This window comes from Pocillopora verrucosa, chromosome 5, assembly GCF_036669915.1.
Source record: "Pocillopora verrucosa isolate sample1 chromosome 5, ASM3666991v2, whole genome shotgun sequence".
NCBI lineage: Eukaryota > Metazoa > Cnidaria > Anthozoa > Scleractinia > Pocilloporidae > Pocillopora > Pocillopora verrucosa.
This window is the reverse complement of record NC_089316.1, coordinates 13,492,404-13,510,345: the sequence shown is the minus strand read 5'-3', so window position 1 is coordinate 13,510,345 and position 17,942 is coordinate 13,492,404. Positions and strand designations below refer to the sequence as shown.

Sequence of the window (17,942 nt, the reverse complement as noted above, 5' to 3'; positions counted from 1 at the left end):
TTTAACATGCTAAAATAAGCCAATCAGAAGCATTTTTTGGATGGAGCAAATGTTAATAATCTGATTGGTTGAATAAGACTACAGCTGTCAAAAATGTCAAACCATCAAACTTCACAATCTGAAATAGTTCACGGATTGAAAAAGTTCGGCAGGTCTGATTCAAAATTTTGCTTCTTTTTTTTAAAGTCGTAATAAAGAATGTAAAATTGAAATTTTCAGGGAAATCGGTTCGAATTTTGGCTCATGAAAACACGCAGGGTTTTTTCAATGTGAAAATTAGAAAACAAACTGATCATGGCGTGTATTGAAATGAACGACGGCCAAATCGACAGGAACATAAAGATTGCTGTGGTAAAAGCGTCCTTAAAACTCGGCTTCAGTGACTGATGACGCCCTCCACTCAACGCATCGTAAACGATATCAGAGCAAGCTCTTCACTGCGATGACTGGAGGTCGACATGATGACCTAGGATCGTAGTCGCTCTGTTATAAGTTTTTAACAGATATGACAGTTTGGTTATATTTTTCATTATTCCTGTTTTGTTCTGTTTTGTTTTTGAACCCAAAACTAAAATATTTATAATACGCGTGTTTGTTGTGTGTGAGCTGTATTACTTTACGTACTGCAATGACAATGTACTTGAGAGAAAAAAATCTTCAAAACTCGGACAGTCCATTTCAATTCGTTTTCTCTACGATAATATTCGTCTCTGCTCAATAATTTCATCAGTTACGTTGCTTGGCTTGTTTACAAGCCAAGAAGTTTTCTCTTGTTCAAACATTTCGCTTTTAATTAACAAAAAGGGCTAGATAGAAGCCTGGAAAATGGTCGGACATTGTGTTAATTGACAGATGGCGTGAGAGTTTCAGCTCAGCTCTGTGTTTTGCACTATGATAAAAAACACTCTTTCAACTAGCAACTGCGCTCGTTTTTATCCGCAAATTATTACAAAGAAATTTATAAACAGTTGCAACGAATGGATTAATTTGTTCGCAAAATTTTTGATCCAACAGGGATAAAAGTCTTCTCCGTCAAGTCGAAGCTAGAATACGTTTTACAGCATCAATGAAGGAAACACACTCTCTCATAGACTCCTCATTTAAATAATCGACGACGCAGAATAGGTTTAGATATTGTGAGAACACTGATGTGTGTCTTGCAGGCACGACGGACGGACCTAAAAAGAACGTGATTTTAAACACGCTGGATTATTTGTGAGCAAATTTTAGGGCGCGACCTTTTCATCGCCTACAGCACTAAAGAGTCCATGTCAAAATTCAATCAATTTATTGGCAACTGTCTGTATGCCGTCTAGCACGGATTCAACTTGGTTGAGGTAGTTTTACCTATTTACTTGGTTTAAGCTCTTTGACTCTATATGTCACTTGTATGTAAATAACCTCAAGCATCTATAATTAGAGGTATGCTTTTGTCAGCTTCCTGTGACTATCATTTCCTGTGCAAACATACAGATCGCCATAAACTTGTTTATCAAGTTTTAACTACGTCAAGAAATGCACAAATTGTCCGAACTTGTTTTATTTTTAACTCGTGCACTGAAATAATCGCATTCTTCTAAGCCAATTGTCGACAATGGTTAATAGGCACACCGTCAGCCATGTTATTTATATTTTACCTAAATACCATGGCTCCACGGGAAAAAAATTCCAGAACATAAAATACGTATCTACATTACATTTTTAAAATTTCTGATATCACTCTAAATGGAATCTTCTAAAAGTTAAAATTTTCCGCATCTTATTAGAAGATACTGGTTATAGGAAACATTCTCCCAGTTCCACTTAAGAGGAAATCTACGCTCAGCTCTGGCAAATTAAATTTGCAGGGAAGGTGCAAAGAGCATAGGGTAGCGATTGAATGTTTCATTGCATCACCTTTTATTAACCCAAGCCTGACTGATCAAATTTTAGAACTCAACGTTGAAATGAAAACTGAAGGGAATGCTGCAGGTGGTTATTATGCTACTGCCATCGGTGAGATTTTTATTCATTCTTGTGCGAAGAATTCTGAATACATGCTTGCGCTTTTTCATCAACCTTAAATTTCTTGATATATTTTGAAAAATATTTCCGCACTTAACTAATCATAAATGGTTTCTTAACCCAAACACGTCGCCTTGGATGAAAGAAACAAAAAAAGCAAAAAACAAAAAAAATTCTTAAAAACGGAAATCATTTTACTATATGTTTTCCTTTTGATCAATATTTCAGCAATCTTACAAGACTGCTCGTGGATAAAGCACGTTTACATTAAAGGTCAAGGCTAGGACAGAGAAAAGAAAATAAAGAGACAAAAATAAAACAGAGATAAACGTATAAATGCGTTAACGCGCCTGGAACAGCTGTACAGGATTTACAAATACATGTTATAATATGAATGATTTTTACAGTAAGTAAACGTTCAAAGTTTAAGCCAGGACTGAGAAAAGAAAGAGACAAAAATAAAACGGCGATAAACGTGTCAAATGCGTTTACGTAATATTGATCTTCCCGTGACAGCTGTACAAGATTTAAAAATACACGACATAGTATCAATAATTATATTTAACTAATCTGAGTTGATAACGTAAATTGGCCACCGTAAAATGATTCAAAGCTCACGTTTCGAGCGTTAACCCTTCGTCAGAACGAATGGGGTAACGAGACGTAGGCCTAACGCTCGAAACGTCAGCTTTGAAACTCTTTACGGTGGCCAATTTACGTTATCAAGTTGGACTCAGTTGATAATACTGAATTACCCTGTTATACTCTTCCACCGACACATTACCACAATTTCTTTAGAAACTTACCCCCTATATTTAAAAAAAAAATCTGCGGAGTAAAGCCTATAGTTTTTTATCTGAGTCCTCTCCTTGAGAAAAAATACCAGTCCATAAATATCCAAATCCAATAATCTTTGGATATTTCAGGAATAAGCGCCTACGTTGCAAGCAGACCTATAATACACGAATTTTTATATCACAATTAGTAAAGTTCACATCGGCAAAACAGGTGAACAAAAATTCATATTTAGACTGAATCTGGAACCAAATAACAACTTGGCTGATCTCAGTCAAAAACTGCAAACGTTATAAAACTTTCTTCAGATTTTTCTGACTTCTGTAATATAAAGAAAACAACGACAACAACAACAAAAAAAACGCGAACTACTTTCTTATTTGCCGAATTAATATCAGTGGGTACATTCATCATAACTGCAAATAGGAACACCTTCAAGGCCACACAGCTCTAGCAGAGCCTAATACTACGTAACGTGGAGAAAGTTTCAGCCATTCATTTACTCAATTTGATGTTATTGAAGGCCAGTTTTTAAGTAAAGAATCTGTAAATTTGAATACTATTTGACTGCCAGAAATCCGGTTCCTAAGGGCTTTTCTGAAGATTGGACTGACTTTTGTCATAAATACTTTATGTTGATTGATTTGTTTTCGCATGAAAGAATGCTGAGTAAGCGAACGAAAGAACGACATTTCGCCCAATGGAGGCCTGGAAAAATATTCTAGTTAACCTCTCTGTCAGTTTTGCTTCTTGAATAGTCATAAATTTATCTTTCAGGTAGTCGAGGAATTTTATTTGTATTTTTGGAAACTCGTCAAGATTCCCTGGGAGTCAAGCTGTTAACTGCTTGACAATACAATTGTCCTCAGTTAAGAAACTTATATTCCCTGAGCTGGTTAGATCGTCGTTTGAAGGAATTAGATCATTAAGGGCTAGATCGAGGCCGATAATTGAATCAATCCAAATAGTGTAAAGTGTTTATGCCAAATTCAGGAGCATGCACGTATGAGAAACCTCCTATTTTGGGGCACAGGGCTACTCGTGAGAGCTACTTTTAAAGATGGAAAGATACAGAATAATTCTAGAACTATGTTAAAATGTATACCTGCTTGTTAATTCAATTCTGTTCACGATTATCAAATCAATATAATCTTTCTATATGCTGAACATTTCCAAATATACGATGAAAGCTAAATTCATTTTCGATGTGGAGTTTCACCTTCATCAGTCTGTGCAGGACTCATATATAGGCACTTTAACTGAGATGGTTCCTACTACACACTTACTAATGTATTTTAGTTGCGGGGGTAAACAACCCAAGTTGAAAGTTGAAGAAACAAAATAGAAGCTACAAGGCCAAACAGGGTTTGCAGTTCTTCGCTATAAACTGTTTAAACTGTTTAAAAGCTGATCACCGACGGTATGTCCGAGGCCCACAAACTAGATCGACATTACAGGTACACTAAGCAAGCTTTTAGTGACAATTTGTTTTTTTTATCTTATTTCTTTTTTGACTTAATGTTTAGCGACCATAAGAAGCCGGGCGGTGATTCTCTGCGAGAGGTCTCTGCGAGAGAGCTCTATATCCTCGTCCGTGCTGCTGTACTAAATTCATCTTTGCCGGTTGATGACAAATTTCCAGAAACGTTCTTTTTGTCACACGAAGTATATTGTCTAGATGACTTGCTCCCTAGTGTTTTCTCTCTTCGAATGAGATCAAATAACCTGTGGGATAGAAAAAATGTTTGAGAAAAAAACAATTCCAAAAGTTTATCCCAGGTAGGGATTTCTTACATCATGTATGGATTACATCAAAGGTTGAAGAATTGTACAGTGCCCTAAGAAACAAAACGTTAAAAACTACAATTATGAAAAGTGCACATAAGGATGGATTTTTCTCAAAAATGAAGTTTATATATGAATATTGCTAGTAACGCAAGTTGTGGGAAAAGTGCCAGCTCCAAATATTTTACAAGCTGTTTGGACACTGATTGACTCAGCCAATATCACCAATAACGGTCGCGGACCGACGTAATCGGATTTGACAAAAGGGAACGCAATCCCGCCCTCTGGCGCAGTTACCCAGCCTACTAAGGTACTTTTGCAGGGAACTCTTCCTTCGTCACACATTCTTGCCTTTTTCGTCATTATGTTTAATTTAATATGGTTACAAACCAGTTGTAACATTTTTAAGGATGCAAGCCTAAGTTGGACCCGCAGTCTGCCATATCTCGTCTTCGTTAAACCTTCTAAAAATATGACGAGTTCTACACCACGGTCCTCTCTTTGAAAGGAGGAATCTTTGACAGTAACTCTGAATCTCCTTAAGTTCTTTTTGAGAATTGTTTGCATGGATTTTAAAAAGTACTGTTCACACTCTCCTCAATTTCGCATCTCCAGGGGGGCGTGCGCTTTTTTAAGTCTCGCTTGGTAGCTTTCCAAAGCGTTTTATTTTTGCTTTGTCTTTTCCGTTTCAGTTGTTTGCACTTAAGATGGTGTTTTTATTTTTACTAGTTCGTAACAAATCAATTCCTGTTTGGCTTTAACAAATCTGAAACCCGTTTTTGTAAAAATGTTATATCGGAAACAATCTCGACTTTAACCATTCATTGCTAAGCAACCCACAACAAATAAGCAAGTTCAGTCTCTCTGGCCGTCTTAGTTTACATGGTCTTACAGAGAAAATACGATCAATACAAATACTAGTTAAAGCAAAACACGTTAGAATGCATTGAATGCTCTTGACGACAAGGGCTTCGTTCAACAGCTAAAACCTGTCGGAATAGCTGGTATTGTTTTCCTATCTACGTTTCATCAATCCGGCCCGAAGCCAGAACTGCATACGTACCTTTTTGTGATCCTGATTGGTTAATACGCTTAATGGAAACATTAACCTCGACCGCGAAAGGAATCAGCGTCAATCGCGAGAGACGCAGAACGCTTGAACTTACTGTGGAATTATGGAGATAAGCCAAGGACATTTATACTCCAAAAATTCTTCTTTCTAAAGAGGCAGGGATTCGAAGGAAATGTTTTAAAAGGGCTTGCATGGGACTGATAAGAGCTGAAGATGAAACGTTATGACTGTCCTTAGAGGAAGGGACTGAACGGAACACTTTCTAGGGCACCAGCACATTACAAGTGCATATTTACATCTCTTTTAGGGGAAGATATTACGGTCTGGAGGTACAATCACCTTCGCAATCGCTACCATGCTCTGTTTGTAATACCTTGAATACAACTTTAATCATCAGGGGCTTGCCAATCCATATAAGAGGTTAAGCATGGTGACAAGGTGAAATATAACCGCATTGTTTCTTTTTATAGATATTTTGTTGTTGTTGTTGTGTTGGCTTGCGAGGTGGTTGAATTTCATTTCCCAGTTTTCCCTTTGCGATTTCTTCTAATCATGCATTGTAGGTTTGAGGCTTTTCTAGCCAAGAAATGGTTATAAGAAAAGCGCTTTGGCATTGAAGGCTGTGAAGTATTGATTCCAGCTATGTAGACAATCATTGACAAAACACGCAAAGCTCAGGAATTTCTGTTACTTAAACTATAGTTCGTTGAGGATACTGGTTAGGAAACCTGATAAATTTATTTCCTATTTGTTTAATATGGGTTTCCTAGATCTAATCGTGCACAACTTTCCACTTTTAATCCACTGCCGTCGAACTGACTGGCCTAGAGTGAAAAGTTTCCATGAATTCGTGAAGCTAGAATTTGTAAACACACCAAGAAAAATGTGCATGTACGTGGTAAGGGGGTTCCCAAACTAAACTTGAGCTCCGTTGTTTAAGGCTTATGAACATGAAAAATATTTATGATAGGGTCATTTGAATTTACTAATGATGTCATTATTTCTGTTTAAAATCCATATTAGGAACATTTGATTAACTTTCTACAAAAGCTGTTCACTTCTTGGTGCCTGTGCTGACCTCAATTCAGTTATCAGTTCATAGCGTGCAAAATTTGCCTCAAACCTATTTTGCTTAGTGGTTACACTAGACAACAGGGAGTCAACAAACCTTACTATTTAATTCACTGAAAATTCATGACTGAGTTGATAGACTCAAACATCAATTCTTAAATGTAGCTTACAGTGCATGCTCTCTATTACATTATAAAACTCTTGTTCACACGCATCCATGTCATAATCCGAATGTAACATAAAGTACTGCGGAAGGTAAAATGTGATCAACCATCCTGTCTTCTTAAAATGGTTCCATTTGAGCTGTATAAATCAAAACAAGATATTATAAGATCTCCATTCCTAAAATGTCCTAGCAGTTCAGATAACATATATCAAAACTGACTCAGTCACTCAGAATTTGGGGAACTTCACCATACGTTACTTAGAAAGGTCAGAATTATTTGGAATTACCCTAGAGCTATGCGGAATTTTTGTCTTCGAAGGCGAAGCTCAATCAGTCCGAGTTCTCATAGGGCCTCATCAGCTTCATCTTCTGCTTCTTCAAGTTGACCATTAACCAAGTAAAGCAATGATTTATTTGAATATTTCTCTCCCTAATACTTGGTTGCACTTGGGCTATGTATGTCTTTTTTCAGATAAAAAGTTTGAATTTCATTTTAAACCAAAAATTGAACTAATGAATGAAAGTAGTGGCTGTAAATCATTCATTCGTGAAGTCCTCCAGTAATGGGCCTTAAATTAACTATTACTCGAGTTACACAAAGCAAATCTAATACTTATTTTAGACATTTCTTAAGTTTTAAGGTAAAATCTCTTACGATAGAAGCTAGGATGAGCACATAGTCATATAAGCGTCGCAATTCAAACGGTGTTCAGTTCTTCTTCAATCAAGTGGAGATGGACCTCTCTGTTATCGAGATCAATATCGTGAAATAAACATTATTTCAGAGTGCTGTTGTCTTGCAAATCTGAACTGTTCGTGTTTTCGAATTCGTTAGAATCGTTATAACCAACTACCATCTTAATGGTAAAAATGCAGATCTATCTTCCATCAGACTGTCAGAGAGCATAATTGGAATTTTCAATCATCAATTCAAACGACAAATCACATGACGAAACTTATTGTCGGATCTTCAAAATAACACAAAAGTCCGAAAAGGGGTTGTGTACTATGATGACAAATACCGCCAAGTACAAAAATATCTTACATAGGTTCTGAGAGCAACTTTTGTTAAGACTGAAAATGCTTTTACTTACCTTATTTTTCAACAGATATGGTCTTGTCGCGAAGATATGCGCGCTGGAACCGTAACACACAATTTCAAAAGGATCACCTCTGAATCGCGCGTGAAAGTTACACAGACGTCATATTTTCAGTCTCTTCGTAAGTAAGTGCCGCTGGAGAAGGAAACCGCTAGGCGCAGAAAAGAACTAAGAAAGGAAAACGTGATGCGTTTCTTAGAGTATGCGCCATCTTGGAATTTTCGTTGACGTCACAAAATATCTAGTTTTGGCTTATGTACGTGCATTGTCCTAGCCATGACCTTAAAGTTCTTAAAACGCAAATCGCACCTTCAGGCTGTTGCCGGGAATTAATCCCCTCCGGCAGTTCGCCAATATCAAACATCAGCCATTGTTACCAAATTGAACTCGCCTTCACTGATTCCTGATAGTAATTCAAACAGCTTCATGTCACGGACACTTTGAAATGATTATGACTAATAAGGTTACAAATTCGGAGAAGTTGCTCGTGCACTCAGTTAATCCTGATTAGTTGGTCAAATCTTTCACCAAATAACTTGAAAAACATTCAGACATGGTTTGATGCTACTCTGGCTTAAAGATTTAATGAATGTGACCGAGAAGTTACAATTCATAGACCCAACGTTTCGACACTCCTGTCTATTGCCCTCATCACCCCTGAAAGAGGCACTAGTATATGTGATTGTCCACCTGGTTGCCCTGTGAACTTTAATATATCTTGAACAACAGTGTTGTGATTACTGACATCTGAGACTCATTTGTATTATACGGCTCTGGAAGTGAAATATCCCCCAGATAAGCGTCCTTTATTAAGTAAAGTATAATAGTGTATGTCAATTAGATATTTTAAGGCCAAAGCCTTGTCCCTAAGATGATGATCACCTACCTAGGGCTTCTATCCTGTAGTCTGAGTGAAAAATAATTCAATAATTGGCTGTTTGGTGTCATAAGAAAGGGGCTTTAGGTCATTTTTTCTTTTTCGCTCGATCTTTCTCAAACCTCTTGTGCGGTCGTGATGCAAAGGAATGCGCAATGGCGTAACAGATAAGCAATAGGTGAACGAGGAACAAAGCACTCAACTAACTGTTTTCTCAGAATATCTTTAACAAAAAATAATTTTCGCGGTTCAACTCCCGTGAGAGAAAGGACCATCTTTTTATTTAAGGATGAGAATGAACTTAATCCTTATGGCACCCAGAAACACTATTCTTTAATTCTCTTGAGAAAGAGGGTGGAATCTGGGGACGAGGATTGCCTGTTTTCCTGCGCTGGCTGGATGCTTTCTCGTATCTTTTTGAATAACATTATTGAATTCATTTAAAAGAAAATTAATGATAAGTCCCAAAAGATCCTGCTTCACAAGTAACTTAAAACAATAATAATAATAATAATAATAATAATAAAATATATATATACACCCATTTTCAAAAACGTTGCAACATTGAAATATATATTAAATATATATCACTCGTTTTCTTGTCAAAAAGTCTCGGTCGATGATAAGTAATTTTTCTTTGAGGCAGAGGTTGCATCTTTTGCTTGCGCTGTAATAAGGTGATCTTGATGAAAGAATGCGCCATGAAGTAAAGTGGTCAATATTATTTTCTTTAAGGGTTCAGATATGTTCGCTGAGTTCGGTAGAGTTTCTGTGTTTTGTGTTTTAGGTGCACACACACACACACACACACATATATATAGTCAGACATCTATCCAGATACATTTTATTACCCATTTTTTTTTTTTATTTTACTAGCGACACGATTTGATTATTTGAAACAAACTCGTATAGGACGTAGGATGTAGTGAGGGTGGATAATCTGTGTTTTCCTAAAGAGGGAGAGTTAAGCTATTCAAATTCGAAAATATTCTTGAAATACCACTCTTATTGAACATAGCTGAAGTCTGGAAAATCTCATGACAACCGAATAGTTTAAGCAAATAAAACCTGTTTTTGCACGTACGTGTCACGTTTTAAAATATCTGGGTTTTTGGCCTGTCAAATGTGGCAAAATAAATCTAGTAGACTTATCTCCTTATTGCATTTCAAATAACATCACGTAGCCCATGCATTTTCGAATGTGACTGAATGACTATCTCTTTTAGAAAAGATTGCAAAGTTGGTGTGATGAAAAGATGGAAGATGGCCATGCAATAACTAGACGCAATAACAAACGTTCATAAAGGCATAATTTTGTTTGTTAGAGTAGGTCAGAATAAATAGACAACTTTGTGCTGAGTGGACTCTATTACTACTAATTAGTAATAGAGCTCACCTAAACATTGAAAAGTCTCTGCAACAGTTAAAATAATTTAATCTTAAATGTCTCTCATAACTTATGAATTAATCGTGCGGCCAAGAAGCGAATCAACTCTAAGTCCTTCATCGAATGTTTGAACATAAGGCCCACGAATCCAATCCATAGAAAACTTATTTCTCCTGACTTATTCTGATCTGTAAGTTATTTTGTTGACTTGAACAATATGATCTCATTACCTAGACGTCCTTCTTGCGGTTTAACATTTGGCGTCACTTTTCGTCCAAGTGCTAAAAGATAAAATCCACGTGCTTAAATGGGAAAAAAAATTAAAAAAATCGTCATTTATCCGACGACGAGGTTTGCAAAGTCATTTTTGATCGTACTAATCTAGCATCTTAACAACCCTCTTTCCTTGAGCCTTATTGCAGTCGTCTTACTGGTTCAAAGCTTCCCTTTCTAAGAAGTATATTTTTTGTTTTCGTTTATTCCAGATCATGCTGATAAGACATTTCCCTCAGAAGAAAGAAATTTATCGTTTTCGGGTGGATATCGATATCAATCGACTTCACTGGTCGAGAAATCAAAAGTTTATGAGTTAAGAAATGAATCGACGAAAGAATCAGGAACTTTTCAAGTTATGAAATGAAAAGTGAAAGTAACAAATCGACAGCAAACTCAAAACCCTCAGAGGTTTTTCTCATAATTCTTACTAGTATTTTCAAAGTTAAGAACATACCTTGTACCAGCTCCCCATAAATCTTGTTTGCATGTTAACGTATTTGGAGCGCTGTGAGTTGGATATGATGATAAAAGAAAGACAGTTTCACAGACCTCTTGCATCTTGTGGTACGTGCTGTGAATTCTGAAATGAAGCCTATTAGCACCTCTTGTTTTGGCTCCCAGATTGTAAACAATTTATTGTTTTCTAATAACGTCATTAATGAGAGGATGATAATCTGATGATGGCTTACGTCGAAGCAGTACATTCCACAATAAAATTTATACATACTTTTCAGTTTTGAAATGTCGACTTTTAACTTGTTATAAAATAATTGCGATACTACGGGCGCCTTGATTGGTCAAAAGCCATTGCACCGGTAAACCCACAGTAAACCCGCTTTCCTTTCAGTCTATCCTAATCACTTTTGCTGCAACGCACGATATTGCGAGATAGATTGTATTGATGGGAGGGGAGGGGGATATGAAATTGTAGTTTTAAAGCGGAGAAGATTTTCTCAACCAATATGCTAAGGAATGTACTGTACCTATGTTCTTAGAATTTCTGTCAGTTACCGCGATATAGTTAAAAGATTCTCTTTGTTCATCTCTGTAATAAAGCTGATATTCCCGCTGAAATGCAAGGAAGACCAAATTTGCGCCGCTGACCGAGCCAGCACTTGAGCTCATATGAAGAGGTCCACGTGTTTATTGCACATTATGACAATAATTTGCAGACTCCATACTTATGAATTGATCAGTCAGTTTTATTCCTGAGGAAACGGTATGAAAACAAGGCTAACACATATCAGTTAGATGTGCCTGGTCATTAACTGTTAGGTTTTATCAAAACTGAATTTTCAGTTGAACTACATTAAGGTGTATGGAGGAAGACTTTCAGTAACTAGAGCTCTATGAAATTCATTATTACGATGCTCGTTTCTGGATTCGACTACAAATATACATATGTATATATGTGTATACATATGCGACTAATCACAAAGATCTTCTTTATCAGATTTTTTGCTATGCCTGTCTAAAACTGTAAGGTGTAATATAGAACTATAAGAGATTAAGGATTCTCCATAGAGCTGTAAGGAACAGAGTAGAATATTTTCTATTAAAATTCTAAATACAAACACTGCAGCTTGTTAAAAAAGTTTGAGCTATTCCCAGTGCTCCGAAGTCATACAAGTAAATCACACTTATCGAAAATCTCGTTTTAAGACTGAACTACATGCCCTTTCCTCTCGGAAAGCGGTCGACCAAAGCGTTTCTTTGCACTGGAAAGTTCACTATTTGGTAAGATAGATAAAGAAATAAAGCATATACCACAAATGTGGGATTACTGTGTCAGTTAAACCTACAAGCGATGCAAGCACGGGGCTGAAGATAAGAATTGACTGTTCTAGCACACTCAAAGCGTCTTTCCTCAAGAAATTGCCCCGGCAGCTTAGACATCTGTTCCTAATGAGAGGAAATGCTTTCTCAGTCCGATCATTTGCACCGGGCTTTGCTCTATTGATCGCTTGCCGGTGACTATTTTCTTCTTCCTGCAGACCGTCACTGATGTTATTTCTGGACAATCTTTGCAGTTTCTTGGACTTCGGTCCTCTCTCAGGAGTGTCAAGCCACATTGCTCACAAAGGGATCTGCATTGGCTTGTTATTGTGCCACTATTTCCGCAGACCCGTCCTTCCAAGCCAGGAGAGCCAACGGTCAAATTACGTACACAGTAATCAGGCGACGGATCCTGATAGGTCAGTCGTAAGTTACTTTGGGAAGTGGAGTTGATATTGGTCTGCTGCGTCTCGTTTATGGTGGATTGATATTTACTTTTCAGTTCGTTTGCAACTCTCTGCCAGTTGTTACAATTTTTAGGCAAACTGCCACCACAATTCCTCTTAAAAACCTGTAAGGGTATGGAAAAATACTGATCAGAATAATCAGCAGGCTTTGTATTTAAGAAACAAAAAATATCCGAGTACCAAGCTTGGTTGTATAGGGAGCCTATAAGCAATCATGATGGTAAAGTTTGCAAAGTTTCGTTAAAAGCAAGGAGCGTTTTGCGGGTATCATTTCAAGTGAATGTTGTGTAAAGTTAGTGTTTATTCAAGAGAGAAAACAAAATTAAGTTAGTGTTCCCAAGGAATGTGATATTGTGCCAAAAGGACCAGAAACAATTGTTCATGCTACTCTTATTGATAACACACTGCAAAGTTCACACACTATTCTAGGGTTTCGGTCCATAAAAAAAGGCCCTCGTAACCATAGTACAACTGTATATCATGTTTGATGGCACACAACTCTTTGGGTCAAATAAGATCCTCCTCCCCCAAAAAATTTCGGATTTACAATGTACGTTCATTTGATAAAATTTCTCAAAGAGAGAAAGCGAACAAAGCTTGATGAAATGAACAGTGTTTGAAGAGGCCTTACGTTCTAACGATTACTTGAAAAGTAAGTAAAAGTAGCATTATTTTCCCATGAGAGATAAATAAATAGACATTGAATGAAAAGAGGCGCGAAAATGAGTGGGCGATGAGTGAGCAAACAACATTAAATACATTATGAGAATGAATAAAACACGAAAACAGCATTTACCTCTATTCCCACCATTTGATTATTAATGTCAATTCCGCTTCGTTCGAAGCTCCCTTGTGGTAGAGTTACTAACAGCCTTCTCGTCTCCTTCTCGGCAAACTTCAGGTAGTTCCTGCATCCACGAGACTGCCCTGATTTTTTGTCACAGCTACATTCGGTAATTTTGTTTGCAGCGCACTGAGACACGATTTCTTGTACGATGCCGGCGGTTGTTATTGCGTGTAAATACGCTGTCTCTCTATTGGCTACAAAACAAAGTGATTGGCTGTTTTAAAAAGATAAGCTCAACAGGTAAAGACGTAATAACTGTATGGAAATATTTTATTCTCTAAATTAATTTGAAAAATCATAATTCGGGTCTGGGCATTTATTTTGATTATCAGTATCATCATTATCATCAAGACAATAACCGTCATTATCATTATTATCATCTTTGCTATTATTATTATTTTGACCATAAAAAGATGAGGATAAGGATCCTGAGAGAGAAAAACCTTGAATATCCCTTATCTATTGAGTCATGCTCAAAACAGATACAAGTTACTTGGTCTGAAATGATTAAAATATTTCATACCATAAGACAACGTTGTTCGCATAAAATCAGGTAATGCTCCAGTCACGCTTTCTTTATAAAAACTGCAATCCCAGACTTCGAACTTAAATTGCTCACGGCATTCTCTCAGACCCCTGCTAGCTCCGGCTCTCTTGATACTTATTCTTTTGGAAGCATCCTGAGTTTAAAGATGAGAAAATGAAACTAAATAAGTACAAAACAGCTTGGAGATGGTATTCCAACAACGAATAAAACCATTCCAGTAGCCATCCCTTTCGTTGCGGGGAGGCCAACCCTTCAATGAGCAAAGTTTTATCTATAAATTAGAAGTAATAGATAATAAACTGAGAACAACATACCCGTATGGATCGAGTGATGGTTGATCGTGGGTCAGCTCTGCCGAATAAATGGGATAATGTCATTTTGACGAGGAAAATATAAACAAATAAAATGTGAGGTTAGATGAAAAGACTTGAGTTAGCTTTGCCTCTACTGGAACAGTCCTCGGTCTCCGGGTAACAAGTGGAAAGCTGGTATCATAATCCGGTATATTTAAATTTTTGTTAAATCAATTGACGGTTTACTCTAGTTTTTATTTCATAAGGGAGTGCCACTTACCCTGGACTTTTCGTGCTTGTGACCATGTTTAAAAAAGCCAAGGTGACTATGATTGGTAAAAACATCATCGAAAACCTCATCTCTGACGTCATGAAGTTCAGTTGAGTACAAATCAACGGAAATAGTTTGAAGGTAGAAATTATCTGGAAGTTAAAAGAAGAAAGTGGCTGTAGGAAAAGTTTCTTAAGAGTTTTATTAAGGAGTCATATATGCTAAGGAAAAGAGCCGGAAACGCGAACATACTGATCTACCACAATCACTTGCAAATATCGCCGACATCTCGGACATTACAGACATCGAGCAGTTGTTTACACTTCAGTCATTTAATTATACTCTTCCTCCAATTCATTGAGAACTATTTAAAAGTTGTTATAACATAGTAGCGCAAGGCTGTCTTCTTTGAATAGATATCAGCCATAGAAGGCTTATCACGTGCTCGATGAAGAAAAGCAATGCGAAATTCAGCAAACGTTGCTTTAGTGGTCCATTTCATCTGTCCAGCTTGCTCTCAAAAACTAAGTAATATGGTTTTTTTGTCCTTTCCCCATACGACAATGCTCAGCAAATAACAACTCACTTCAATAACAAACTTCACGAATCTCAATTAAAATTGCAATAATAGAACACCAAGAAAGGCTTATCAGAAAAAAAAGAAATTTAAAAATCTGGGTTTGACGGAGAGATGTGCGACATCAAACAGCAAACGATACCCACCTCTCTAAGGTTTGGGGCTCAAATAAGGCCGATGCAATTGAAGGAAAGCGAGCGCCTCAGCCGTTTCATGATGTCTGTTTTCTTTTAAAAATTTTTCAAGTGTAATTTTACAACGTCTGAGCCAATGACCAGAATAGATTAGGGCTCAAATTCTCTCTAGTTGCTGTATGAGAATATTCGCGATGTTCGACAAGAAAAACAGCCAGTTCACACCACTAAATATGCATTTGTCCTGACACCAGCTAATCGATTAGAGAGGAGGATACAAAATCAAACATTACTGCAAGCATGTTTCATTTTCCTTCTAATGGCAATGGAAAATTTGTTACTGACCTCACTTGTCGGACAATAGTTCTCTCGCTTGATGTTTGTTTGAAACTGGTCTAACTCAATCGTGAACGAAATCGTTTCATCAGCTTTCTTATGCTGTATCCTGATCTGAAATTTAATCTGTTATTTAAGTCGCACGATCAGCATGAAGTTATGTGAATTTGCTTGTGGTGGTTTGGCACTGGACTCCTAGTTCCTCTTCAGAGTAGAAAGGCTTAATTCCTCTCGGAGGAAATGCGACACCCTCTTTTTCATTTGCTGACACTTATCAACAAATCAATCTGGTCATCATAGCCTCGCACGATCAGCATGAGATAATACAATTGTCCTTGTTGTGGTTTGGCACTGGACTCCTAGTTCCTCTTCAGAGTAGAAAGGCTTAATTCCTCTTAGAGGAAATATGACACCCTCTTTTTCATTTGCTGACACTTATAAACAAATCAATCTTGTTATCATAACGTCTCTATGACACCTGTCTGCCCCTCCCAGGCCTCTTTGAGGGACAAAACTTCTCAAAAAATACCCCTCTAGCACGTTCGATCTGCCACGAAACCAAATGATTGTTAGATCTATACTATTCTAAGCTCAACGATATGTTTGCACAATCTGATGTCTTGGAAAACCTCTTTGTCTGACTAGGTCACATGCACAAATTGCAATGTTCTGCAATGAATAATGGCGTGATTTCAAATTCTTGTGGACTTTGTCCGACAAGTGTGTGCCTTATCTCTCGTTGGAGATGAACATGTAAGGATCTTCAAGTACAGATTAATTCCAGAAATATGACCTCTCATTCCTTCTCTATGTAAAACCAGCAAACATCACGACAAAGTGATGTTTGAAGTTGACAAAAGAAAAGTTCATTGCAAAAAAAAATAAATATAGTGTATGAAAAACTAGCTGACATTAAAGTTTTTTTGGATCTTGTTAGTGCTCTCCGTTTGGGGAAGTAGCCTCAGCCATGTTTCTTGTTCACTAAGGTGTTCATGATGAATTTTTCTCCTTTTTACACCAATTATACTTCTACTGTAAACGTCGAGTTAAGATGGAAGTTGTAGACAATGAGTATTGCCCATCGATTACCTTACAGTCTAGCTTTTCCTTTTACAGTTTTCTTTCCATGCCACACGTCAAGGAAATAACAATTAAAATTGATATAAGTTAAACAGTTCCGTTAACGGCATAAAAATGCGATGTTTTTTAGTTCTTTGTGGCACCACACTGATAGTCTAAAGGTCTCGTCAGTCTTAACCGTAATCTTAGTAATCTATCTGCCACGGAAAGTGCTACTATCAGATTTTGTCCGGCAATAAGATAAAACTCTTTTGAAAATGAATATGCTTGCCATAAATACTTAAAAAGAATTGGATTTAATGAAAGGTAAACAAATTAAGAGATTACGGTGATGATTATATAATGCTTTCACACATTATATTGTGAAATCACAAATTAATTGTCTCAATTTTAATTCCGCTCTTAATTTTCGAGAGAAAAACACAAGAAAACAGATGTGTCGGTTAAGTATGAATTGAGTCAGAAACTGTCATATGCACTCGTTTCGAAGGAATCTACATAAATACTTGACTTTCGATAATTGTGTGTCAACGCCTGGTAATCAAATGCATTCTCTTCAATGTTGCAATATTGGTTACACGATGATTATTAATACTGAAAGACGAGCCACCTTTGCGTGCCATCCCGAAGTCTACAGAGCTTCAGCATTTTCAGTTCGATCACAACGACGGTAACCTAAACATCGTCCTTAAGATTAGGATATTGCAAGTGTTTTTGGAAAAGAAAGGCTTTAAAAATCTGAGAAAACCTTCCTAGTTTCGCTTTCGACAGGAACTCAGAACAGCCCACAATCATTTGGTGTTGTGAAGGCAAGACAGCTTCATGATCATTAGAAGAATTACAAAAGCCTTCGAAAAATTTGAGAGTGTTTTCCATGTCAAATTATTGAGAATGCTGAAAAAAAAGTTAGATAATAATGCAATAGGTAGAAAATAAATTAAAATACCTTGTCAATATGAGCTGTGATGGGATTGCCTTGCAGTCCGACGCAGTTCCCAAGAGCTCTGCTTCTTCGGACGTCGAGCACACACAGTGAACGGCGTCAACAGAACACTCATTTAAGTAGCAGCCAGAAAAAAAT

At 37.0% G+C, this 17,942-nt stretch overlaps 1 protein-coding gene and 1 long non-coding RNA gene across 4 annotated transcripts; both read right to left on the bottom strand.

Annotated features, from left to right (window-relative positions):
- Nucleotides 1-6,815: 6,815 nt before the first annotated feature.
- LOC131784499 (uncharacterized) lies at nt 6,816-9,085 on the bottom strand. 2 transcript variants are annotated; one of them, XR_010717692.1, is made up of 3 exons: nt 8,303-9,085; nt 7,988-8,161; nt 6,816-7,030 (listed from the first exon to the last, which is right to left on the bottom strand). It is a non-coding gene; the product is annotated as an uncharacterized lncRNA (long non-coding RNA). The 2 variants fall into 2 exon arrangements; XR_009340205.2 differs by lacking the exon at nt 8,303-9,085 and having other exon boundaries at nt 7,988-8,278.
- Nucleotides 9,086-11,713: 2,628 nt separating this feature from the next.
- On the bottom strand, nt 11,714-17,942 carry LOC131784472 (protein Wnt-8b). Of its 2 annotated transcripts, none has more exons than XM_059101284.2 (6): nt 17,808-17,942; nt 14,744-14,886; nt 14,485-14,521; nt 14,147-14,303; nt 13,573-13,817; nt 11,714-12,880 (listed from the first exon to the last, which is right to left on the bottom strand). In XM_059101284.2, the coding sequence occupies exons 2-6, from the start codon at nt 14,833-14,835 to the stop codon at nt 12,422-12,424; spliced, it is 990 nt and encodes a 329-aa protein (XP_058957267.2). In that variant the 5' UTR covers nt 14,836-14,886; nt 17,808-17,942; the 3' UTR covers nt 11,714-12,421. The 2 variants fall into 2 exon arrangements, with proteins under 2 accessions (XP_058957267.2, XP_066023786.1); XM_066167689.1 differs by lacking the exon at nt 17,808-17,942 and adding an exon at nt 15,791-16,009.